The sequence below is a fragment of the Fukomys damarensis genome, unplaced genomic scaffold (genome assembly GCF_012274545.1).
Source record: "Fukomys damarensis isolate Sample0158 unplaced genomic scaffold, DMR_v1.0_HiC HiC_scaffold_9, whole genome shotgun sequence".
In the NCBI taxonomy this organism is placed as follows: Eukaryota; Metazoa; Chordata; class Mammalia; order Rodentia; family Bathyergidae; genus Fukomys; species Fukomys damarensis.
Genome location: NW_022900921.1, coordinates 51386633 through 51413733, shown reverse-complemented (window position 1 = coordinate 51413733; position 27101 = coordinate 51386633). Strand labels below are relative to the sequence as shown.

Below are 27101 nucleotides of genomic sequence, written 5' to 3'. Positions count from 1 at the left end.
TGAACAACAAAACAAAACAAAACAAATCTTATTCTATTCGAGATGAAAAAAGAAAAAGAAAAAAAGATAACCTTGGGAGTAGGACTGCACCTGAGATTCAAATGATCCCCCTGGCCTGCAGTCCTGTCATCCTCCCTTCTCAGAGGGGAGGAACATCTTCCTCGCCCCCAGCCAGTTGGGCACTGTTCGCTACGCGTCCATCACAGTCCTGGTTGGTACTTTCCACTTAAAAGAAATATTGAAAGAACACAAAATCAAAGAATTACTCACATAAAAGAGCCGGCAAGTCTTCTCCGGAGCAAGTTCTGGGGAGTCCTTGGAGATCCCGGATGAGCCCCCAAATGTTGTACCCAGATCTCAGTTTCCCCAAGGACCACCAGAAAAACGAGTCTGCTGCAATTACAAGAGAAGTTTATTTCAGGTTCAAACCTGGACCCTTGTCCACCAGGGAGCAAGAGCCCAGAATTGCGATTACAACAAGGTTATATAGGGTTAAGGTGGCTTGAAATTCTATTTTATTGGATGCTGGGCTGTTAGCGAAAGCAGGAAGAAACTTTGAGTCTAGGGGAGGGGGAGTTTGGTGAAGGTTAGGGAGTTTGGCTCATCTCCTGTGGGTGGTGGTTATCTGCACAGACTATCCTGTTTTTTTCTCCTTCTTTTCAAGGTTGGAATGGCCTTCCTCACCCACTTGGTTCTGCTTTTATTTCAACTAAGTAAGCTAAACAAATTTCTGCTGCCTGAGCCCATGGGGGGCCAAGTCTGACACTGGATGGCTTTTTCGCTCAAAATGGAGTAACTTTGGCTCTTCACTAACCTCAACTTGAACTTATCACCAAGTTTACAGAGGTCATGGGGCTTGTGGGGAATCAGAGCAGCTAAACACCCTCCTAGGTGTGAGAGCCTTCCTTGGTAGAAGCTTCTCAGAAAAATGCTTCAATCTCTGTCAGGCAGAGACCTAGGAATAAGAAGCAACACAGTTTCACTCCCTAGAAGTAGTGGACTTCACTGGTAAACTGACAGAGTTGCAGCCCCTTGCTTTGTGGAGTACTTCACGATGAGGAAACAAACCACTTTGGTTTCAATGGCGTAACTGGCAAAAGAAATTGCTTCCTGGGAAAACTGCAGTTTAAACCACAGAAGTGCTCTGAAAAGTGGTTTTGCTTTCTCACTTCAACTTGCACTTATCACCATGTTTACAGATGTGCAGGTGATTGTGGGGAGTCTAAGCTGCTAAGCACTCCCTTAGGCCTAAGGGCAAAATTTGCTAGAAGCCTCTCAGAAAAGTGCTTCAATCTTTAATAGGCAGAGACCTACAAGCAAGAAGGAATAGAGTTCCACTCCATAGAAGAAGTGGACTTCATTGGTAAACTGGCAGTGTTGCAGGCCCTTGCTCTGTGGAGTGCTTCACCTTCAGGAAATGAACTGCTTTTCTTTCAATGGGGTAACCTGTGAAAGAAACTGCTTCCCTGGGAAACTGTTGGTTAATCTGCAGAAACACTGTTAATATTACTTTTTTTTCTAACCTCAACTTGAACTTATCATTAATTTAAAGACATCCAGGCACTTGTGGGGAGTCAGAGCTGCTACACACTCTCTAAGGCCTAGGGGCAAAGCCCGCTATAAGCCTCTCAGGAAAGTGCTTCACTCTCTGCCAGGAAGAAACCTAAAAACAAGAAGGAATGCTGTTCTACTCCATAGAAGAAGTGGACTTTACTGATAAACTGACAGAGTTGTAGCCCCTTGCTCTGTGGAGTACTTCACATTCAGGAAATAAACCACTTTCGTTTCAATGGGGCAACCAGCAAAAGAAACTGCTCCCCTGGAAAAGTGTGGTTTAAACCATAGAAACACTCTGAAAAGTGCATTAGCTTTCTAAGCTCAACTTGAACTTATTACCAAGTTTACAGAGGTCCAGGCACTTATGGGTAGTCAGAGTTGCTAAGCACTCTCTTAGGCCTAAGGGCCTTTCTTGCTAGCAGTCTCTGAGAGAGGTGCTTTTAAATCTGCAAGTCAGATACCTACAGGCAAGAAGGAATACATTTTGACTCCCTTTCACAAGTGGACTTCACAGGTAAACTGACAGAGTGGGAGCTATTTGCTATATGGAGTAACTGCACATTTTGGGCACACCACATTTGTTTTCATGGGATAAGCTATCAACAAAATAGCTGCTGGCAAAACTGCACTTAAATGGCAGAAGACCTCTGCAAAGTGCATTTGCTTTTTAACATCAACTTGTACTTTTTGCAACATTTCTAGCCCTCCAGGTGCTTTGTGGGAGCCCGAGCTGCTGAGCACTCTCTTCAGACTAAGAGTCCTTCTTGGTAGCAGGCTCTGAGATAGGTGTTTCTTACTCTGCCAGGAAGAGACCTACAGCAAAGAAGGATTAGACTGTGACTCCCTTTCAGAAGTGGAGTTCATGGGTAATCTGACAGAGTTGCAGCTAATTGCTCTGTTTTGTAATTGTACGTTTTGAACACAACTGCATTGGTTTCAATGGGGTAAAGCACATATCAAATGGCTCCCAGCAAACCTGCACTTTAAACTGCAGAAGCTTTTTGCAAAGTGTGTTTGTGTTCTAAAATCAACTTGTATGTATCTCAGTGTTTCCAGATCCCAGGCACTTTGTTGAGTCATAGCTGCTTCAGACTAGCCTAAGCTTCGGTGTCTTTCTTGGTAACAGCTTCTGACATAGGTACTTTGCACTCTTCCAGGGAGAGACCTACAGACTAAAAGAATACATTTCAGTCCCATTCAGAAGTGGAGTTCACTGCTAAACTGAAAGAGTGGCAGCTCCTTGCTCTGTGGAGTAACTGTACATTGCGGACACAACCACATTGGTTTCAATGCAGTAAAGCACTCTGCAATAAAGGCTGCTGGCAAAATTGCACTTTAAACAGCAGAAGCACTCTGCAAAGTGTGTTTGTGTTCTAACATCAACTTGTATTTCTCTCAACATTTTCACATCTCCAGGTGATTTGTGGGTGTCCAAGCTGCTGAGCACTCTCTGGACTAGGGCCCTTACTTGGTAGCATGCTCAGAGTTAGGTGCTTCTTATTATTCCAGGCAGAGTCCTACAGAGAAGAAGGAGCACCCCGTGACTCCCTTTCAGAGGTGGAGTTCATTGGCTAACTGACACAGTGGCTGCTCTTTGCTCTGTGGATTAACTGCATATTGTGTACACAACCACATTGGTTTCAATGGGGTAATGCACTCAGCAAAGCATCTGCCCACAAAACTGCACTTTAAACTGTAGAAGCACTCTGCAAAGTGTATTTGCATTCTAACATGAACTTGTACTTATCCAATGTTTCCAGCTCTCCAGGCACTTTGTGGGGGTCTATGCTGCTGAGCACACTCTTCGGGCTAAGGTCCTTTCTTGCTAGCAGCCTCTAAGATAGGTGCTTCTCACTCTGCCAGGCAAACACCTACAGATAAGAATGAATACACTGTGACACCCTTTCAGAAGTGGAGCTCCTGGTAAACTGACAGAGTGGCAGGCATTTTCTCTATGGAGTAACTGCACATTTGGACACACAACCACATTGCTTTCCATGGGGTAAGTGCTCAGTAAAATGGCTGCCATTAAAACTGCTCTTTAAATACAGAAGCACTCTGCATTCTAACATCAACTTGTACTTATCCCAAAATTTCCAGCTCTCCAGGTGCTTTATGGGAGTCCAAGCTGCTGAGCATTCTCTTCAGACTAAGAGCCTTTCTTGCTAGCAGCCTCTGAGATAGGTGTTTCTCACTCTGCTGGGCAGACACCTATAGAAAAAAAGGAATACACTGTGGCTCCCTTTCAGAAGTGGAATTCATGGGTAATCTGACAGAGTGGCAGCTAATTGTTCTGTTTAGTAACTGCCCATTTTTAACACAACCGCATTGGTTTCAATGGGGTAAAGCACATATCAAACGGCTGCCAGCAAACCTGCACTTTAAAGTGCAGAAGCACTCTGCAAAGTGTGTTTGTGTTCTAAAATCAACTTGTACTTATCTCAATGTTTCCAGATCCAGGCACTTTGTGGGAGTCGGAGCTGCTTTGGACTACCCTAACCTGGGTGTTTTTCTTGCTAGTAGCTTCTGACATTGGTACTTCACACTGTGCCAGGCAGAGACCTACAAACAAGAGGGAATACACTTTGAATCCATTTCAGAAGTGGAGTGCACTGGTAAACTGACAGAGTGGCAGTTTAAAAATTAATATTTTTATGGCAGTAAAACAGGATTGTGTCATACTAGACTGTAGGATTTTGTCATCCTATATTAGATTATGCTACTGAAATGTACAACACGTAGATTGTGTCTCAGTCTTAACTGTTGTGCACTTTGGGTGTAAACTGACACTGATTGAGTGCAGCAAAACTATAATTGGATGTTGATGATAGAGGTAGTGTAACTTGGAGGCAGATACAAGGAACACTTCTACAGTATGAATTCTTCTGTGAATTTACTTTTATTCTGAAAATGAAATGACTTTAAAAATTCTTGCTTAGAGCATATGGAAGGGCTTCTATGATCATGTGTGAATCCAAAATGATGCCATAACACACACACTGCCCAGGGACACTCTTGGTGTCCTCCATTTAATCAGGACACACATTTAGATGTCAGTGCCTCAGAAGCTGAGGAGGAAAGGGAGTTAGGTGGCAGAGGAACCTCCCTCCAGCCTCCACCAAACACTCCCAGTGAAGCTAAAGCCAGGCTTCATCTGAGCAATGCTCTGAGAAGGTGGAGAAAGCAAGGTTGGCAGCTGGGGTAGCCCAGGATCACACTTCTGCTCCCTGGGTGGTTTATGTCATGGCTTGTATCACTGTGCGAGGTAAACTATTACCCTGCTGACAATAATAAATTCCAATATCTTCAGCCTCCACATTGTTGATGGCAAGAGTGTAATCTGTCCCAGATCCTGTGCCACTGAACCTTGCTGGGATCCCAGATTCCAAATTAGATGCTCTATAGATCAGAGGTTTAGGAGCTTTCCCTGGTTTCTACTGAAACCAGGCTAAGTATTTACTTATGTCCTGACTCACCTGACAAGTGAAGTGAACAGTGTTTCCTATGGATGCCAAATGTGAGGATGGAGACTGGGTCATCTGGATGTCACATCTGGCACCTGAGATTAGAAACATAACAAATATCAGCACAATCATGATAAAAAGGGGGCTGGAAGATCAGACCACTCTGACCACACTAAATAGAGCCTATTCCCAGTTCAATCTTTCCTTACCTTGGAGCCAGAGCAGCAGGAGCCCCAGGAGCTAAGTGGGGGCCCTCATGTCCATGCTGTGTCCTCACTGGCACTGACTCCTGCACAGGGTGTGAGCAGCCTATGAAGAAGGCCTGGGGGGGTGGTAAGCTGTGCTCTGGGCACATGCAAATCATCTGAGCTGGGCAGGGATGGGCACAGCTGCAAGGCTGACTCCTCTCAATGCCAGACCAGCATTCTCTGTGGTCCCTGTCCAGACCAGGGCAGCACAAATTTGCCTGTAGAGAACATGTTTCTCCCCTGGGGCACAGGACACAATCAGGCTGCTTTTCCCTTGAGTAGAATGAACTATTGTTCTCATTTTCATTCAGAGCAAACTTTGCATCTCTAAATAGAGATGTCTTCTTTGGGTTCTGTCCCCTCCATCTCTGAATTCACAAGGCCACTTCATCCTTGTTTTCTTCATGGCTCCCATATTCAGAATTGCACTCCTGGTTCTCCCACTGACACAGTCTCTTTACTGACCCAGAGGTTGGACTCTAAGAATCCTGCTGGAAGGGCATCATAATTAGTGTTATGGTCTAGATGTCCCCTAATTCTCATGTGAACATAGGTGACTTTTTCAGGCGTGACTAAATCTAGAGTGTGTGATGCTGGGATGGAGGGTGTGTGATTACTAAATCATTATATTGATTCCTTTGGCACTAACCTAATCCTGGTAGCCTGAATACAATATTTGGGACAGCAATAGCCTGGTTTTTACCCTTGTTTGTTACTTTTTCTGTCTTCTGCTTGCCATGAGCTTCTCTTTTGTGATGCTGCTCTCCCAAACCATCCTGCTTTGGAACCAGACAATTATGGACTAATTCCTCTATACACCATGAGCTAAATAAACCTTTACTTCCTTAATTTTGAGGTACAAGTTTTTTCTCTCCATAAGGACAGAAATGTAACTCAGACCATCAGGATCTATTACCAAACACAAAGCAAAACGGGAAATATTAAGAAACTGGTGTGGGGGGGGACACAAGGCCCCTTCTGCATAGAGTCCCTGCAGCTGTGTGAGCTTAGACAGCTGAGCAGAGAGCTCCCTGCCTCAGTAGCTCCTTAAAGGGAAAGTATCATTTCTGCCATCCCTGTGTTTCTTGGATGAGATCTCTGTGCTTTGTTTACCTTGGGGGTTTGTTCAAACTGAAGATTTGTGTTTCAGAACTTTTATGGTTTGGACCCCAGTGCATTTCTGAATATTTCTCCCCTGCTCAGGAACCTGGACCTATTCTCCCCATAATCAGGCAGGATTCTGTTGAAAATTGAAGTAATTCTTTTCAAATAATCATCCATGTGTTAAGGACAAAAGACTAACAAACAGATCACTTGGAATTTTGAAAAAATAATAGGAACATGTCACTGAAGATCCAGGTATGTGACCACATGAAATTACAAAGATGTAGATTTAGGAAGGGGCAGGGTCCCGGATTATTTTGGAACAACAAGAGACATAGAAGAGCAAAAGCAATTCTAGGCAATAGAGATAGGGTAGAGGATATCACAGTCCCCAAATCAAAACTATACTACAAAACTATTGTGATAATAACAGCATGGTAAAGGCAAAGAAACAGACCTGAGGATCATTGGAACAGTTTATAAGATGCACAAACAACCCTTGGCACACTCAGCCACGTCATCTTTGAAAAAGGAGCCAAACACACTTACTGGAGGAAAGATAGTCTTTTTAAAAATGGTGCTTGACAAATTGGGTTTCAACTTGCCAAAGATTAAAACTAGACTCACATCTCACCATGAACTAAAGAAAAATTGAAATGGATCAAAAATCTAAATACCAAATCAGTAACACTAAACCAGCTCAAAGTGAGGTTATATAGAAATGCAGGGTAGAAAAAAGATTTCATGAACAAAACCTTAGTTGCAAGTGAACTAGCACAATCAACAACTGGAATCTCATTTTATTAAAAAGCTACTTCATGGCTAAAGTATCCCAACAGAGTGAAGAGACAACCCACATTGTAAAACATTTTACCAGCTGTTTCTCAGACAAAGGTCTACTATCCAGAATATATAAAGAACTTTAAAAAATCAGACTGCCCACACTTAAATATTCAATCTAAAAATGGGCATCTGAAATGAACAGATACTTCTCAGACAAAGAAGTAGAAACAGCAAATACACATATGAAAAACTGTCCAGCATCACTGCTCATTCCAGAGATGCAAATGAAAACAATACTGAGATTCCACTTCTCTCCAGAAAGAATGCCTGCTATCAAGAAATCAACCAATGGCCAGGTGTGGAGGTGCACTTCTGTAATCCCAGCACTAGGGAGGCTGAGACAGGAGGATCACTATGAGTTTAAGACCAGCCTGGACTACATATTGAGCTCCAGGTCAGTCTCAACTACATAACGAGACCTGTGTCAAAAAAAGAAAAAAGAAAAAAGAAAGAAATCAACCAATAACAGTAGGTTGTGGGGGGAAAAATAATTCTTCTCTGTGGAAGGGTGTGTAGACCTGTGCACCTACCATGGAAATCAATATGGAGATACTTCAAAATCTAGGATTAGAGATCCCATTTGACCCAGCCACTAAAACTATTAAAAGAACCATAGCACAACAATATGTGTTCACCAATGTTTATAGCAGCACCATTTGTAATAGCTGCACATTGGAAACAACACAATTGCCCATTAACTGGACACTGCATAAAGATGTGTCTTTTTAATATAAAATGAAGTGCTACATAGCCATAAATAATGAGCAACTAGAGACATTTTTAGCTAAATGAATGCACATTGAGTCTGCTCTCATAAATGAAATAAATGGGACATACTTATGTAAATACCAAATCTTTTTTTCTGGTGTGAGAAATTAAAAGTATAAATAAGGGTCAAATGTATAATAGATACTATGAAATAGGAAAAAAAAAAGGTCTAATGGGGAGAGAAAATTGGGAGTGATATGGGAAAAGGGAGAAGGGAAGGAATAAACAAAAAAATGTTTAACTGTAGTAGAGCCCAGAACACACTATAGGATGTAGTGCTAGGAAATGTTGGGAAGCTGAGGGCTCCTGGCTCAGATCTGTGAACACAGCTCTGTCCTTTTCACCCCACAACCCCTTTCAGAGCAGTCTGTGAGAATCGCAGCAGCTGTCCTGCTTGCACACTCAGCAGTTGGTGAGAGACCAGAGCTGTGACAGCTGAGACATAGGAAGAGCCCCAGGAGTGCTGGGCTGCTGAAAGTCCTCCTCCTCTTCTCCCATCTCTGCACAGGGTGTGAGGAAGGGATCACAGCTAGCCTTGGAAACCAGTTGCATCCCTGCTTCCACCAGCACCTCCTCCCCTCTACAGCCTCCTGTATCACCAGATTCTAGTGTGACAGTTTAATATCCCTCTGGCAACTACTGCACTGAGCTTTTATTCTGATGAATGAACTGGGAGGAGAGAGCAATACCACGGCAACTCTGGGACACAGTAGTTCTACACTGATAAGGAGCTTAGTTACTGCTACACTGGTGATACTGCTGCAGCAGGTGCTATTAACTCAAATGCAGCACATTCCTGAAAACTTCTAAGAGAACTGATGAAGTTCACAATGAAAGAGGAGGTGATAATGCATGAAGCTCAAGAACAAAGGAACCCTCTCAGAATCACAAATACTTTGGGTCAGACAGTTCAGGTCAAGTTGAAGATGGAAACAAACTCAATATTGTGCAGATTTGACTGTTACATTTTAGTATTTTGAAAAATTTTCACATATGGGCTGGGGATTTAGCTCAGTGGTTCTGGTGGCTGCCTCACAAGAGCAAGGACCCAAGTTTTATCCCCAGTACCAAAAGAAAAAAAAATCCCATTTAAGGCTATAGAGTTTGGTAATTTATGTAAGGATTTACATTTCTGTCATTTGGTTCCTTCATGATTTAATATTATATTTAATCTACAATTATTCCTTTATAGTGATAAAATTTTGCCTTTTCCCCCAATTTTCAATTTTTATATACTTTGTTCCATCTATTTAGTGCTTTATCACTGAGATGATGTATATTTCTCTTAGAATATGGTGCATAAAATGAGCTGACATAAACTCATTATTGGGAGATTTCTTTTAGAACAATGAACACAATGATAAATACATTGTTAGTGTGAAGGAAATTTCTGTGACAGCTCAGGAAACTCTGCTGATTGATGTTGTCAGCAGTAGTTCACACTGTGTGATGGCACCTGTGGAAACAAAACATAGACATGTCCCAGAATCAGTGCTGTCAGTTCCCGGTCTTTGCAGCAAGAATCACATTGGCTCATCCAGTGAATGGTGCATGGTGCACTCACTTAACAAGGCCTCAACCTCAGACTCTTGAATTTTTTGACACAAATTATGGTAAAATTCATTAAAGAAATGCCATCAACTGTGATCCAACTATGTATTCCCATTGTCAAGCTGAGATTCCATTCACTCATTGAATGAATTAATAAGAGCACAGAAAACATAGTCAAAGAAATGAACTTAGTCTTGGCATTTAAAAATTTCAGCGAAGAACACTGGTCCTCACACTTAGGAACAGTGAGAGTTAAAGGTAGGATTCAAAGCAGGCATGCTGGCACAGGCTTGTAACCCCAGCACTCTGGGAGTCTGGAGCAGGATGATTGCCCAGCTTGGGCAGCATAACAGCTTAGTGAGACCCATGTCTCAAAATGAAGACAAATAGGGTTAAGAATGTAGCTCAGTAAAAATGTTTAATTCTCTGTAATGCAAATAACATAAAATAAATGATACAACATAACCTAAAGAGATGATTTTAAACTGCAGTTTGAGTTCTGAAGTAGAAAGAGAAGGTAAGTAGTAAAGACTGTCTGTTAGGGTGATGAATGACCCACCATATTTTCTATGCATGTTAAGGTGTGAAATGCTACATCCATTTAGTTTATGCATTTGGCTTAAGGTCCCAAAACCAACTGCCTCACTGGCTTATGCCCTGGTTCACTCAGCTTTTGGCAGAGGAACTTCTACTGGAGAAATGGGGGTTCTTGACATCATCATCCAGAGTTCTGGATTCTTGCCCTGTGCCAAGACTAAAAATGGAGGATTCATGTTCTTTTTTGTTACTCTGGCTGGGACAACCTCCTGTCTAGAAAAGCTTCAAATACTCTCTGTTTCTGTTGCTGATGGATTCATTTTCATGAATCAAAATCTCACTATACATCACTTCCTGAATTCTCAGGCACTTTTTCCAATGGTGAAAGGGACCTCAGTACTAATTTGTCTTGAAAACTATCCAGTTTGAGGGATCTGCTCAAGCAGTGCTTGCCATTTTCACTTCTTTCAAGCCATGTTGAAGAAACCTGAATCACTAGTCTCTTCTGTCCCCAAATCTCCAGGCAATAGTTTGGCCATTTCACAAAATTATCCCTTTAAGCAATTGTGCCTTATTGGCTAACTGAGCCACCAAAGAAAACTCAATAAAGGACAAATTATGGTAATCATTAGATGGATAAAAGCAAAGTTAATCCTTAACAGCTGTTCATTTATTTTGAAAAATTCCTGCCAATGAAGTTTCAACTAATATATTGAAGAGTGGCTCTGTTGTTTCAACTCTTCTGTGTTGAGCAAACCTCATGGAGTTGGTGACGTGAAAGACCGATCCTCATCTGCAAAGATCAGAAGGGCATGGTAGCACCCAGTCTCTGTGCTCACCTAGGGTGAACTAGTATTTGCTCTGGTGTGCAACACAGTGTGAGGAATACTGTATCCTTGCTGACATTAATAAGTTGCAGTATCTTCAAGCTGCAGACTGCTGATGGGGAGGGTGAAGTCTAACCCAGATCCACTGCCACTGAACCTCAAAGGGATCCCACAGATGGACGGTGAACCCCAATTTATGAGGAGCTTTGGAGCCTGAGTTGGTTTCTCCTAGCACCAGTGTAAGTTAGAGCCAAAGTTCTGACTGGCCCGGCAGGTGATAGTGGCCATCTCCCTTTGCATCTCAGACAGGACAACTGGAGATGAGTTCCGCATGGTCTTTCTTCTGGAGTCTGAAACCACACATTAGCAGAATATGATGATGTGCATGCAGAAATCATAGTAATGTAGTTTAAAAAGAAAAGAGAGTATTCTTTTTAAAAGATCAGATTCTAAAGGCAAGATATACATTTGTTGCAGGGCTCCCAAGAAAGAAAGAAAATTAGAGATTTAAATAGCACTGCCACTTTTAGCTTTTTCCCAATAGTCTTGCCTGGAAGCCACAAGAGTAGAAGCCCAAGTAGCTATAACAAGGACATCATCTTGCTTTTGGCGTTTCTATTTTGCTCAGGCCACATTTCACAGAAGAAGGCTCTCATAAGATCCCAAAAGCAAAGGCACTTCCAATGTAAGAGAAAGGATAAATGCAAATCTTGGGGATTTCTTATTGATTTTACCATTAAAAATTACATGTCAGACTCTGGCGGTTCCTGTCCTGTTCTGTTTTATGTCTCCCTCTGCTGGTCATCGGAAGTTGAGCACTACTGAGTTTCTGAAGCACTGGCCTCTGGCAGGACTACAGGCTGAGATGAGCAGCAGAGAGGAGACACAATCTCTCACTGTCCTGTGGTGCACTTCTTGGTCATCTGGAATGAATAGAATCTTGGGTCCTCTGCTTATTCTCTTGCTCCCTGTCACAAAGTAGGATGAAAAATACATCATGCCAACTTTCCAGAAATCAATTCCTCATAAAACATGACATTGATGGTAGCAGATTAATTAGATATGATAAGCAGGAAATCGTGACCACACTGAGTGTCTAATGAAAATACATGTGCTGTAGTTTGTAGAAGCTCAAATTTGGGAACAGCCCGGTTGCCCATCAAATGAAGGCTGGATAAAGATGATGGGGTTCTTTTATAGAATGTACTACTACTCAGCCATAAAGAATGAGAAACTAGAGTCATTTATAGCTAGGTGGATGCACAATGAGGCCATACTCTTAAGTGAAATAAATAGGACACACATGTGTACATACTGAATAGTTTCTCTGGTGTTAAAAACTAAAAGTTTAAATAAGGTTTGAATAGTATAATTGATAACATGAAATAGGAAGGAAAGGTCTAATAGAGTAGGGGAACTGGGAATGGTAAGGGAAAGGAAAGAATTGAAAAGAAAAAATATGAGAAAAGGAAAAAATGGAAACAAAGTCTTTGTAAATAGGGAAGTGTGGAGGCAGTGAAGGCAGGGCAGGGGAATGGAAAAAATAAGAACCAAGATACACAATGTTAAGGTACACTAGCCCAAGGATCATTTAACTCTATTGCATTCCTAAAATGTACCAATAAACTTAATGTAAAAAATGAAAATATTTGTGCTAAAGAGGGTGAAATGCAAACTCTACAAAAATCCATGGGGCTGTCAAACTGGTGAAGATGTTGAGTGCCTTGATGTCTAAAACACACCAGCTCATCCTCCTCCAAGGAAGGACAAGTAATTACACATTTGCTGTGCTTCAGTATTTTGGGGTAATTTGCTTTGCTTCATAATATGTAGAATGGCAACTAATACTTATAGCAGGATGCAGAAGTACTGTGTCATATACTGATGCTAAATGCACATAAGTACAGTGTCTGTGCTCCTCACAGGAATTCTGCACTTTTATCTCCAACATTATTCTAAAATAGTTTACATAAATTATGAGCAAATGTGCAAAACCCTATTGACAAGAAACAAAGGCAACTCCAGCAACTTACAGGTTATACCAGTGATATATGAAGTGACTTAATATTGCACATTCAAGTCTCTCCAAATTAAGTCAATCAAGTGATTATCAGAATTAGTTACAGTTTAGATCTCAATGTCCCCCAAAGTCTCAGTGTACAAAGTGGGATTTTCAGTAAATGATTGGAATGTGGGTGCTGTAATTTAATCTGTGGACTCATTCATTGGTGGGGTCCTAACTTGGTGGATTTATTAAGAGAGAATAGACTCTGAGAAGAGAGGACCTGAGTAAAGGTGGTGGATGATGGGATTGAGACTCTGTGAACAAGCTGTGAGACTCTGGTGTGCCTCTCCTGCTCCCCTCATCTCTTTATGTCCTACCTGGTTGTCATCAGATACCCTTGCCAATCTTGCCGTAAACCGTGATGTTTCTATATCACTACAGGCTTCAGAGCATTGAAGCAAGCTGACCATGGACAGAAACCTCTGAAACTGTGAGCTAAAATAAATCTTTCTTCTCTTAAGCTGTTTTTCTCAAGTATTTTGTCTCAGCAATGAAAAGCTCACTCACACAGAATCCAGGGGATATTTGTTGAAATAGGAAAGATGTTTCTAACGTATGCAAGGTGTAATTGACAAATAGGGTGAATGTTTGTTTACATTAGTTAAAAACATCATCACAGTGAAAGACATATTGTCATTAACTTTCCTCAAAATATTCCCCATTGCTTTGTGACCTTATAAGGTGTGATAAAAAAATCAGTGAATGCTGCTGTGAAAGGCCATCTAAGAGAAAGGCAGCCTCTTGCATTTATTGTAGTTTATCCTCATCTACCTTATTTGCTGTTTTTGGTAGAGTGTGAGTTCTGGCTCTTCCCCAAATTCAAAATGATCATGAGGTGAGGAAGGTGAGATTTGGAAGGCCACTCTGAGATCTGCTCTCCAGCCAGCCAGCTTGGGCCCATTCAGTGGGACTGGGTAGTCTCACCCTCCCTGCCTGCTCTGCCACCAGATCCAGCAAGAAATGTAATGGGAGGGTTCCCCTGAAACACCCCCCCACTCTAAGACCTCGTGATTGAGCCACTCCTTGGACCCACTCTGCAGAAGCATAGGTGGTCATAAAGGGAATTTTTCTGAGCTCCCAACTTTGAACATCTTTAAAGAAAGAGCAGGGGTAACCTGTAATAGAACTGGGTGGAGTTCAACCCTGCAGGTCGAGGAACTCAATCTGGGCCTTGAGGCCTGAGATCAGTCTGAATCGTGGGGATCTGCCATTGGCTAGATGAGATCAGCGGACTTGGTTCTACACATGGCTGTGCACGTGGTATATTATGGCAGCAGAGATATAGTCTCAAAGAGGCCGTTCAAATTCATTTTTTTCTTTCTCTTCCTCATTCCACTCTGCAAATTCTTTCTTTTTTCTTTGCTCTTTCTCCAACTCAGTCTTTTGCTCGACCATATTATCCCCCATCTCCCTTTCTGTTCCTATTCCTGCCCTAACTCAGACTTCTTCATTTATCATTTTTTCTATTTTATTTATGTACTTTTCTTCTGTCATTTTACCTCACTCATGGGCCAATAGTTTCAAGGGAAAGTGAGCCCCTATTACTGTTAAGGGAATATATTCTTGTCCTTATTCTTGCACTCTGTCTATCTCTTTTGAATTTAATAGTTTTGTAAAGATCGTATGGTCATTCTGTGTCCTCTGGCTTCACTTGAAACCTTCTCCAATTCTTTCACTTATCTACTCCTCTCATCCTAACACTGTCTAAGCCCCCATCCTAAATGGTAAAGATGCTATATTAAAAAGTTTATTCACTGCAAACATATTTTGGACTGCTTCTTCATTTTAATTTAATTCACATGGTTTAAAGGAGATAGACTAATGACTACCACAAGTGGTCAATTTGCAAGTTGTGCTTGATCATATTGTGTTGCTGATTGCATCAATTGGAATAAAGGATTGTGAATGATTTAATGAGCAGTATTAACTGATATTATGAAAATGAGAATGCCTATGCGTCATTAGAGACTCGAAAGCTAAAGTGCAACTACATCAGGAATATTTAAGTAATAACCCAGAAATTAAACCAAGGACAACCCAACAACAAAAATACAAATGAGAAAACAATTAAGCAAGATACAAAGATGTACTTCCAGTTCACCAATGGCAAACAGTAGGGCAAATGAGGATGAAAAGTCTGATAGTGAACCATCAGGACACCCTGAACCCATAGCACAGGAAGTAACAAAAGAGATCAATCAGGCTCTAGAAAAATTCAAAACAGAAATAATTTCCCAGATAACCATAGAGATGGTGAGCAAAATGGAAGTTATGATTAGAGACTTTAGAACAGAAGCTGAGAAAAAAATAGATGGGCTTAGGACCATGATAGAAGCCATGAAGGCCCAGCATAAGAAAGAAATGGAAACAATGAATGCCCAACAGAGGAAAGAAATGGAATCCCTAAAACAGATTCAAATGGATATCCAGGAGATTAAAAACTCTATTGAAAGAGTATGCAACAGAATAAAAGATTGCGAAGATAGAATTTCAGATATAGAAGATAGGATTGCAGTCAGTGACCATGAAAAGAGAGGTCTCTTAAAAAGAGTAAGGGATCATGAGAAATTGATCCAACAACTCCTAGATGATGTAAAGAAGAATAACATAAGACTGACAGGAATCCATGAAGTGGCAGGAGAAAATACAAAATAACTTTAAAAAGCTGTTCACAGAATTAGTGACATAAAACTTCCCAAACAGAAAAGAAGAATTAGACATACAGATAAGTGAGGCATATAGGACTCCAACTAGCCATGATAAAAAAAAAAATACACCTAGACATATAATAATCAAGATCCCAGAAACCAAACAGAAGAACAAAATACTACAAGCAGTAAGAGAAAAGAAACAAATCACTTGCAAAGGAAAGCCCATCAGAATCACAGAAGACTTTTCAACACAAACCCTCAGGTAAAGGAGAGCCTGGAGTGAGATATTTCAAGTCCTAAAAGAAAACAACCTCTATCCTAGATTGATATATCCTGAAAAACTCTCTTTCAAAATGGATGGGGAAATAACATACTTTCATAACAAAGAACACGTGAGAAACTTCATGAACACCACACCAGCACTACAAGGAATTCTAAACAATATCCTAGAAAAAGACAATGAAGGTCACAACACCATGAGACTGAACAGACCAAATCAAATAGGCAAGTCAAGAAACCAAAAGGAAAGGGGGGAAAAAGTAAAAAGAGTCAACAAAAGGACAATAACATGACAAAAATGAGTCAGGACATATCAGTCATAACCATCAATGTCAATGGCCTCAATTCACCAGTCAAGAGAAATCGACTGGTAGAATGGATTAAGAAGCAAAATCCAACAATATGTTGTGTACAAGAAACACACCTAGTGCAAAAAGAAGTCCAGGGACTGAAAGTGAAAAGATGGAAAACAATTATCCATGCAACAGGATCCCAGAAAAAAGCAGGGATAGCAATCTTATTCACAGACAAAGCAAATTTCAAGCCATAACTCATTAAGAGAGACAAAGAAGGCCACTACATCCTTGTAAAGGGAACAATTCAAGAGGACTTGATGATGTTATAAACATATATGTACCAAATATTAATACCCCCAACTATATAAATGAAATATTAAGAAACATGAAAATCAAATAAGCACTAATACAATTGTAGTGGGGGGTCTAATACCCCACTTTCACAAATAGATCATCTAGGCAAAAAATCAACAATGAAATAATAGAACAGAACCAAGCTTTGGAACACATGGACTTATTAGACGTCTATAGAGTGTTCCACCCCACAAAATCAGAATATACATTCTTTTCAGCCACACATGGGTCATTCTCCATGATAGACAGCATACTAGCTCACAGAACAGGCTTGAATAAATGCAAAAGAATCAAAGTTATTCCTGTGTATTATCAGATCATAGTGCAATCAATCTGGAGATCAATAGCACAAGACACCATAGGAACTTCACAAACACATGGAAATTGAACAACACTCTCCTGAACAATCAATGGATCACAGAGGAAATTAAAGAAGAAATCAGACAGTTTTTACAAATAAATGAAAATTCCAATACAACATACAGAAATCTATGGGACACAATTAAAGCAGTTCTATGTGGAAAATTCATAGCACTGAATGCCCACACTAGGAAAACAGAGCGAGCTCAAATAAACAACCTAATGATGAATCTTAGACTCCTAGAAAAACAAGAGCAAGAAAAACCCAAAGCTCGAACAAGAGAGGAAATTATAAAGATTAGAGCAGAAAACAATGCAATGGAAACTAAGAAAACGATACAAAACATAAATGAATTGAATAGTTTGTTTTTTGAAAGAATAAATAAAATTGATAAACCCTTAGCTAGCCTTTTCAAAAAAAGGAAAGAAAAGGCTCACATCCATGCAATTAGGAATGAAAAAGGAGAAGTTACAATAGATCCAACAGAAATCCAGAGGATAGTCAATACCTACTTTGAGAACTTGTACTCTAAGAAAATGGAAAACACAGAAGAAATGGACAGATTTCTAGATACTTATGAATTACCAAAGTTGAATGAAGAAGATAAAAAAATTCTAAACACCCCAATTACAATCAGTGAAATTGAAAATGTAATTAAAAATTTACCAATAAAGAAAAGCCCAGGTCCTGATGGATTCACTGCTGATTTTTACAAGACATTTAGAGAAGAATTACTGACTTTACTCTTCAAACTTTTCAATGAAATTGAAAGGGAAGGTATACTTCCAAATTCATTCCTGAAAGCAAGTATTACTTTGATTCCCAAACCAGGGAAAGACAGAACTAAAAAAGCGAACTACAGGCCAATCTCCTTAATGAATATAGATGCAAAATTCCTTAACAAGATACTAACAAACAGAATATGGAGGATCATCAAGATCACAAATCCTGACCAAGTCAGATTTATTCCAGGGATGCAAGGATGATTCAACATACATAAATCAATAAATGTAATACACTATATTAACAGAGTCAAGGATGAAAACCACAAGATCCTCTAGATAGATGCAGAAAAAGTATTTGACAAAATTCAACACCCATTCATGATAAAAAAAACTCTGCAAAAATTGGAATAGATGGTCTATATCTCAACTTAATAAAGGCTATCTATGAAAAACCAACAGCCAACATTATATTAAATGGCCCAAAACTGAAAACCTTCACATTACAATCAGGAACAAGATGCAGGGCATTGTGGCGCACCCCTATAATCCCAGCACTTGGAGGCTGAGGCAGGAGGATCACTGTGAGTTTGAGACGAGCCTGGGCTACACAGTGAGTTCTGGGTCAGTCTCAACTACATAGTAAGACCCTTTCTCAAAAAACAAAAAAACAAAAAAAGTCAGGAACAAGACAAGGATCCCACTATCACCACTCCTCTTTGGATTAGTTCTGGAAGCATTAGCCATACCAATTAGAGAAAGAAATTAAAGCAAAAAGATAGGAAAGGAAGAAGTTAAACTGTCATTATTTGCTGACGATATGATACTCTGCATTGAAGACCCAAAAAACTCTACCAAAAGACTTCTAGACTTAATTGACACTTTTAGCAGAGTAGCTGTATACAAGGTCAACACCTAAAAATCAATAGCCTTCTTGTAAACAAATAACAGACTTACTGAGAGAGAAATTAGGGAAACAATTCCTTTCACAATAGTATCCAAAAAATGAAGTATATAGGAATCAGTCTAACAAAAGAAGCAAAAGACCTCTACACTGAAAACTACAGCACTCTGAAAAAAGAGATTGAGGAGGATATAAGAAAATGGAAAGATGTCCCCTGCTCCTGGGTAGGAAGAATCAACATAGTGAAAATGGCCCTACTACCAAAACTGCTATACAGATTCAATGCAATGCTAATTGAAATTCCAACACTATATTTCACAGAACTAGAAAAAAGAATCCAAAAATTAGTTTGGAACCATAAGCAACCTAGAATGGCAAAACCCATCCTAAGCAACAGACATATGGCAGCGGGTATAACAATTCCCAATTTGAAACTGTACTACAAAGGCACTGTGATAAAAACAGCATGGTACTGTCAAACAAACAGATCTGAGGATCAGTAGAACAGATTGGAAGACACAAAAACAACTCCAGATGTACTCAGCTACCTCATCTTTGACAAAGGCTCACTATCTCCACTAGAGGAAGGATGGCCTCTTTAAATGGTGTTGGAAAAACTGGATTTCAACCTGCCAAAGATTAAAACTAGACCCTTATCTTTCACCATGCACTAAATTAAAATCCAAGTGGATTAAAGATATAAATATTGAAACAGAAACACTAAACTTGCTGGAAGATAAGTTAGGCAGAACTCTTAAAGACATTGGCATAGGAAAAGACTTTATGAACAAATCCTCAGTAGCATGGGAACTAGCAGAAAGAACCAACAACTTGGATCTCATTTTATTAAAAAGCTTCTGCCTGCAAAAGAAAACATCAACAGAACTAAGAGACAACCTACAATGTGGGAAAAAAATTTACCAGCTGCTCCTGGTACACAAAGGACTATTATCTAGAATATATAAAGAACTCAAAACAATCAACCCCCCCTCAAAATAAAGACCCGATTCAAAAATGGGTATCTGAAATGAACAGACAATTCTCAAAGAAGTAAAAACACCAAGTAAATATATGAAGAAATGTTCCACATCACTGGTCATTTGAGAGATGCAGATGAAAACAACACTGAGATTCCACCTCACCCCACAAAGAATGGCTGCTATCAAGAAATCAACCAGTAACAAATGTTGGTGAGGCTGTGGGGAGAAAGGAACCCTTCTGCATTGTTGGTGGGAGTACAGACTGGTGCAACTGCTATGGAAATCAATATGGAGAATACCTCAAAGAACTGGGACTAAAGGTTCTATTTGACCCAGCCATCCTTCTGCTGGGTAGTTTTCCAAAAGAATTAAAAGAATCATACCAGAATGATATATGCACACCCATGTTTATAGTGGCACAGTTTGTAATAGCTAAAACTTGGAAACAGTCCATTTGCCCATCAGTTGGAGATTGGATATGGAAGATGTGGTTTTTCTATTAAATGGAATACTACTCAGCCATAAAGAATGAGAAATTAGACTCATTCATAGGAAAATGGATGCATATTGAGGATATACTCCTAAGTGAAATAAATAAATCACACATATGTAAATACCAAATAATTTATCTGGTGTGCATAAACTGTAATAGTACGTAAGATTCTAATAAGATAACTGACATTGTGAAATGGGAAGAAAGGGGCTAAAGGTGTAGGGAAAGTGGGAAGGGGAGGGGAAAGGTAATAAAGGAAAAAATATGAGAAAATGAAAAAATGGAAATAAAGTGTTTGTAAATAGGAAGGGGGGAGGGGTGAAGGGAGCGCAAGGACAAGGAGAAAAAATGAGAGCCAAGACCTGTCATGTAATGATACAAGATTCCAGTAATGAATGGAACTGTACTGTATACCTAAAATGTACCAATAAACTCTATAAAAGAAAAAAACAAAAATGATCATGAAAGGGAAATGTTTTGAATTGATTCAGGTCATCAAGAAAGCCACAATAACACAAAGATGCTAATGAAAGACGACTTCCAGAACTGCTTCAGAATATGATGAGAACAATAGGATGAGTATGGGTAAGGCAAGGGGGTTATTGTGAAGGAAAGTAATGGCAATGTGTCTCTTGTTGCAATTTTTAATCTAAGCATTTATCATATGTTATGGCTGTATTTAGCTGTACCCACAAAGCCTCATGCTTTTTCAGAGGAGGCTGAATTTGAAATGTGTGATGCTGGAATCAAGGACCTGTGATCATTAAACCACTACTTGAAACTACTAAACCGCTCCATTAAACTACTACACTTGATCTACAAATGAGTGATTGATTGGTTTGGCACTGCCCCCATCCAGGTAGTCTGAATGGAATAAAAAGGTATAAAGGAGCTGCTAAGGTCTCTTGATGCTTTTGCTGTCTTCTGTCACTAGGAACTGTTGTCTCTATGACACCCTGACTGGGAACCAGCCAACTATTCAGTGAAACTTCTATGAACTATAAGCCAAATAAACCATTCCCCCTTTAACAATAGGTGTCAAGGATTGTGTCTCAGCAATGAGAGCAAAGTAACTAATACACCATATTTTTTTATCACAGCTCATATGTATCATTCATATGATTTCCTTTTCAGAAAGTTCTAAACAAATAAATGTTTAAAAATGGAGAATATGTATACAAGAAACAAACTACTGAGAAAATGTCAAATTATAAAGAGTATAATATTTACAATTGAGATGAACTAAGTAGAGGAAGGTAGGCATATGGAACTCTGAAGACCATCAAGCCAGATAAACATTATTTCCCTGTTTGCAGTGTGCTAGAGTCACAGGAGCTGAATACCTTTCTGAAATTACTAAATGAATGAGTATATTAATAAACAAATAAATAAGAAAGAGCTATTGTTGCTGATCATTATTATGAGTGTTGCAATCATTTAATAGAGTTTATGGCCATTTACAAAGGAAAGGAATGAAGAGAAAGACATGAAAAAGGAAGAAATAAAAGCAACAATAAAATAAAATCTCACACAGATTTCAAAAGCAAATTTGTGTGGTAGGGAAAAAGAAAGAAGAGAAAGAAAAAATATGACAAAAGGGAAAAAAATGGAAACAAAATCTTGTAAATAAGAAGGGGTGGATGGGGTGAAGGGAGGGCAGGAGAATTGGAAAAAAATAAGAACCAAGATACATCATGTAAAGCTACAAGTTCCCAATGGTGAATATAACTGTATTGTATACCTAGAATGTATAAAATTAATGAAAAAAAATTTTAACAAAGCAAATTTGTGTGAAGTGTTTTGTATGCCAGTAGAATGACTGGAGATGGCAGGATGTGCATGAAAATGGAACACACATATGTAGATAGTAAAATGTAAGTATAGATCTAGCAGCTGTGCTGGTTTACAAGGAAAATAAAACCATACTTGATCTTAGTAAAAGGCTGAGAAGTGATGAGAAAAACAAAACTTTCAATGCACTTTTTTAGAAAAACTAATAATTAAGATAATAGCAATGAGAACTGGTAGCGCAATGAACCAAATTAATTCTATAGAAGAAAACTGGAGGAATGGTTACTGTTCACAAAGTACAAGCATAATGGGTCAATCTCCAATATATATAGAGAGAGTAATTTGTGTTCTTAGCTGCTGACCTATTTTATTGTATTGGACATAAAATGTATATCCTTCCAGGTATCCACTCATGGGATTCTGATCTGATGTGATTCTCAGGGAAAAAGTTCCTAAGTATGTGGAACTGAGTCTGGGGGAAAGTTCAGCATTCAGTGAAAATCTGATCAGCACATTACTTTTCAGAATTACAGGATTGTCACATTGTGGCAGATACATTGAAACTGAGCAGGCACCATGGCAGGTAAGGAAGCAGCTGCTATGAGCTAAACAATGACAATAGTCTTAGGGAGATTTTTGCCCCTTGTTGAATCACCATGGGACACCAGTTACTATATTGGTAGCAGTGATAAACTGCAATATCTTCTAGGCTGCTGATGGTGAGAGTAAAATCTGTCCCTGACCCACTGCCAGTGAACCAGGCTGGGATGCCAGTGGCCCTGGTAAATGCACCATAGATGAGGAACCTGGGCGCCTGCCCAGATTTCTGCTGATACCAAGCTAAAGAGTTGCGAATGCTCTGATTGGCCTTGCAGGTGAGGGTGGCTGTTTCTCCTGGAGACAAAGCCAAGGAATCTGGAGCTTCAGTCAACAGTGGTATCTGAGATTGAAGTATAGAAAAGAAATGTCACTCATGTAATTCAGATCACACACAGTGTCTTCTCAAGAAAGCCAAATGCATTGATTAACATGGAACTTTAAGTACTATGCTTGCTGATCAGAGGTGCCAGGACACAGGACACAACAGCATTGAAAGAGTATTCACAGATGTGTTGAACCATCCCATAGTCCCTCACCTGGGAGCCAGAGCAACAGGAGGCAGAGGAGCTGAGCTGGGGCTACCATGGTTCTCTCTGGGTCCTACCTGAAGCAGATCACCCAGTAGAATGAGGCACTGATATGGGCACTGGACTGCAGGGTGGGCTGGAAGGAGCATGCAAAGCAGCTGGAGCTGAATAAACTGAGCTCCAGCAGCAGAGACACTGGTGGGGTCTTCTCCACACTTGAGTGACTTCTGCCCCAGTGACTATGTCAGGAAAGGTCCTTGTTCAGCCTGAATATAGAATTTCCCTTTTGTTTTTATACAATCTAATCTTTGTGACACCTTGTTTCACCAAACACCTAGAGTCAGCTAGATGGTACTCAGTACAAACCTATTAGGAGTAATACAGAACCCTATGCAAACATTACTTATCTCCACCTCTAATGTGTCTAATCCTCTCTCTAGGAGCATGACTGTGCCTGGTTGTAATAAGTCCTTGTACAAAATTTGTCTCACACTCTTTTCCTTTACCATCTTGCAATCTATCCCTCAGTCCCTAAAGCAGCCTTACCTTTGTAAAAATTTGCAAAGAACAACAGTCAGTTAGGCTTAGGAATGTGCATCAGTGGACAGCCACAGCTGCACTGATGAGCAGCACTTGGTCTGTCCCCTTTAGCTGTACTGATACCATGTTTCTGAAGACAGACATCAGGACTTTCCCTCCAGAACAATGAAAGTTACACAAAGGCATAAAAAACAGACGATGGGAAAAGGAAAATATTTTCAGTGAATACTGTTGGGAAAAACGGATATATAATAGCAAAATAATTGATAAACATTTGCCCCACATTATCTACAATAATTAACTCAAAGTTTATTAAAGACTTACCTCTAAGATCTGAAACTACACCATCTAAAAGAAAAGAAAGTGGGAACATTCCTTGACATTGCTCTTGGTAGACCTTTTACATTTAACAGAATATTCCAGGCAACAACAACAACATTTGGACAAAACAGTTTCTGCAAACATGAAAAGGAAATGCAAAGGAAATCTAGAGAATGGAAGAGAATATTTGCACATCAAATATCCAATAGATGGTTAATATCCAAGATAAATGATCCACATAACTGAAGAACAAAAACAAATCAATACAAACAACACAACTTTAAAATAGGCCAGAATAAAAATTCTTCCAAAGGAGGAACACAAAAAACTAACAGATATTTTAAATCGTGCTCAGTACTGCTATTCATCATGGAAACACAAATGAAAACCAAAATGAACATCACCTTGTGCTTATTAAGGTGATTATTTTCCAAAGGACAAGAGAAACCAACTCATGTCAAGGATGTAGTGAGTGAGGAAACCATGGGTCACACTTGATGGAAATGTAAATTGGTACAACCATTATGGAAAGCAGGTACAGAGGTTTCCCAAAAATTGAGCAGTAGAGCCACCAAACAACCCATAGTCACACTTCTAAGAGCATCTCCAAAGGACACAGAATCAGCAGCTTGAATAGACATCTACATGGTCATGTTCAGTAAGCATTATTCACAATCGCCAAGATGTGGAAGCAACGTATACAATAGGATATTACTCAGCCATGAAACAAAGTGGAAATCCTGCCATTCATGATAACATGGATGAACCTGGTGGTTACAGTGCTAAGTGAAATGAGCCAGGCACAGATAGTGAATGAGTGCATGATCTCCCTCATGGGTAGATGCTAAAAAGTCATACAGCAGCCTGGGGAACTCCCACCCCAAACAGAAATGTGGAAGAGCAAAAAGGTTCATTTCTCTCTTCTCTTTTGTTCTTCCTTTAAACTCAGTGCATTTTATGATTCTGTTGCCTGTGGATTTCAGATTCTATGCTTTTCAGCCTTTGAATGTGGATTTGCACCAGTGAACTTCTAGGAGCTTTCAGGATTTTGCTATGGAAGTGCATGGTGTACTGGTCCACTTCATTTTGAGGTCTCCTGGCACAGAATGAATATGAACTTTCCTGGCTCTTCAGCTTGCAGGCAGTCATTGTGGACCATTTCAACTTCTGTGACCATGTGAACCAATCTAATAAATCCCTTTTTGTTATAGAGATAAATGATAGATAGATAAATGATAAATGCATAATTCTATCTTTCTTTAGAACCCTAATGAATACACTGACAAAAATTTATTGCAAGATGTATAAAAACTACCCAATAAAATAGAAAATTATATATGATTTGTATGTGTTATTTTATTGGGTCACAACTCATTCCCTCCAAATACTATACAAATGGCTAAGAAAAAGCATATGAGAAGTTACTCACCATCATTACTCATGAAAGAAGTATAAATTTTATCCACAATACCATTTCAAGGTTGACCAACATAGTTACAATTTTTAAGAGTCAAATAATAGCAAGTATTAGAAAGGCTTTAGAGCAACAGACATTTTTGTGCATGACTGGTAGAGTGTAAATTTGTTTTCAATTTTAGCAGACTTTCTGCCAGCATTTACTAAAACAAAAAAAAAGTACCAACTAATTCTATAACTCAGCCCTCCAAGTCCTAAGACTATAGTCAAGAGAATGCATGAGTCTATTAAAAAACATGCAAAAAAATCTAAAACTTAGTTAATAACAACCTCAAACCTAAAACAATTAATAAGTTCAGGAATGTATTAGTTGGCATGTTCCTGTACTAGAGAACTATTCTACAATAAAAAGAACAATTATTACTGAGCCAAGCACATAAATTTCATAATGCATGTTGATCAAAAGAAGCAAGAAGCCAAAAGCATAGTAGGATTCCATGGACTTGGAGTTTGAGAAGATGTGGTTCATATTGGTAGAAAATGGAACCATGGAATCCTCATGTGAAGGTGGATGAGACAGGACATCACTGAGATGGGCCATAATGGGGAGGGTGTGAGGCTGGAGTGCCAGGGACTCCCAAAGTAAGTCTCCAGTCTCCACCTGCCCATTGCATGATGCAAGGTTGAAGAAAAACTTAAGACAGAGTTAAAAGAAAGTGTGAACTGCGATGGCCAGTGCTCCTTTGACAAAAGGAACTGGCCTGTCTCTTCCACCAAATTTTATTGTTCATCAATCAGGGTAAAGGTGCAGTATGTGCAGTACTTGAAATGAGCATGGAAGTAATGCAGGCGAGGCTTTAAAGAGAAAGCAAAGCATTCTCAAATCAGGAACAGAATAGACAAAATATATGGTTGTAATTAGAGCATTGTCCTTCAAGCTATGAAGTCACTAATTGTCTGAATGGAATTTGGGTGCTATTATTCCAACCTCAGCTCCATGTTATCCTCAGTTAGCCCCACAGCTTCCCAGGCCATTACTCTTGTCTCAGCTGCGGGGAGGTGTTGTGAATTTGCATGTTACTGCATTGCTCATGAGACACTTCTGAGAGCTACATAGCTTCAGTCAGACTCACTGCCCAAAGTGAGCCAGTCGAGGGACTTAATTCTGCAGCTTGCACTGCTTATAGCATACTTGGGACATAATCAATATTGTGGGCTCTGGCACTGGAGATGAGCTGTATCCTGTGCTTAGTAGTGGTAAAAGGGAAAGTGTATATAAAGTAACTAGCTGTACATTTTGTATTCAATTTATTCAAAATAAGTATACTTTATTGCATTTAGTTGCATCTAACTTTATGAATGAATTAATGAATGAATAGAAGCTATGCATTCAGAGAATCAGAATGTGTTTCCTCTTCTGACCTACAAGCACTGGTACCTTTGGCAAGCAATGCTGCAAGAACCTTGGATTTCATATCTGCAGAGAATTCATGTGGGATGAAGTGGACTAGATGAGTACAGGCTTAGTGTAGTGTTCAACACATAGCAAGCCTTCGAGACTTCAGTAATCGGCAACTGGCACAGGGTATTTTTGCTCTTTGTTATTAGCACTAGAGTTGTAGTAGTAGAAGTATCTCCCATATTTCCTTGCAGATGGGTTCCTATTCTGCAGCAGATCTCTGTCTTTCAAAAATATTTTTTTTAAAAAGTATCTTTTCAGAATTTGTCTTAGAAAGGATACAAAGACCATGTGGCAGAGAAATCCTTTGCAGGCCTGACATAGCAATCTCATTTTTTAAATTTACTGAAGGTTCAGGAAGGTTGTATCATCAAGAAAACATATTTTAAAAGACTAAAATAGTTTGTAGCCCTTACCGCTGAGCCCTGCAGCACGCACCCTTC

General features: G+C 39.6%; 1 protein-coding gene across 1 annotated transcript in view; it reads right to left on the bottom strand.

Moving 5' to 3' along the window:
- Window positions 1–23431, bottom strand: part of LOC104873041 — a 28781-nt gene extending 5350 nt beyond the window's left edge. Inside the window, exons 1-5 of the mRNA XM_010639504.1 lie at window positions 23414–23431; window positions 22468–22735; window positions 5034–5116; window positions 3026–3074; window positions 271–436 (exon numbers count right to left, since the gene is read on the bottom strand). Coding sequence (XP_010637806.1) covers window positions 271–436; window positions 3026–3074; window positions 5034–5116; window positions 22468–22735; window positions 23414–23431 — 584 coding nt within the window. The remainder of the gene's footprint in view (window positions 1–270; window positions 437–3025; window positions 3075–5033; window positions 5117–22467; window positions 22736–23413) is intronic.
- Between the last annotated feature and the right edge of the window lie 3670 nt (window positions 23432–27101).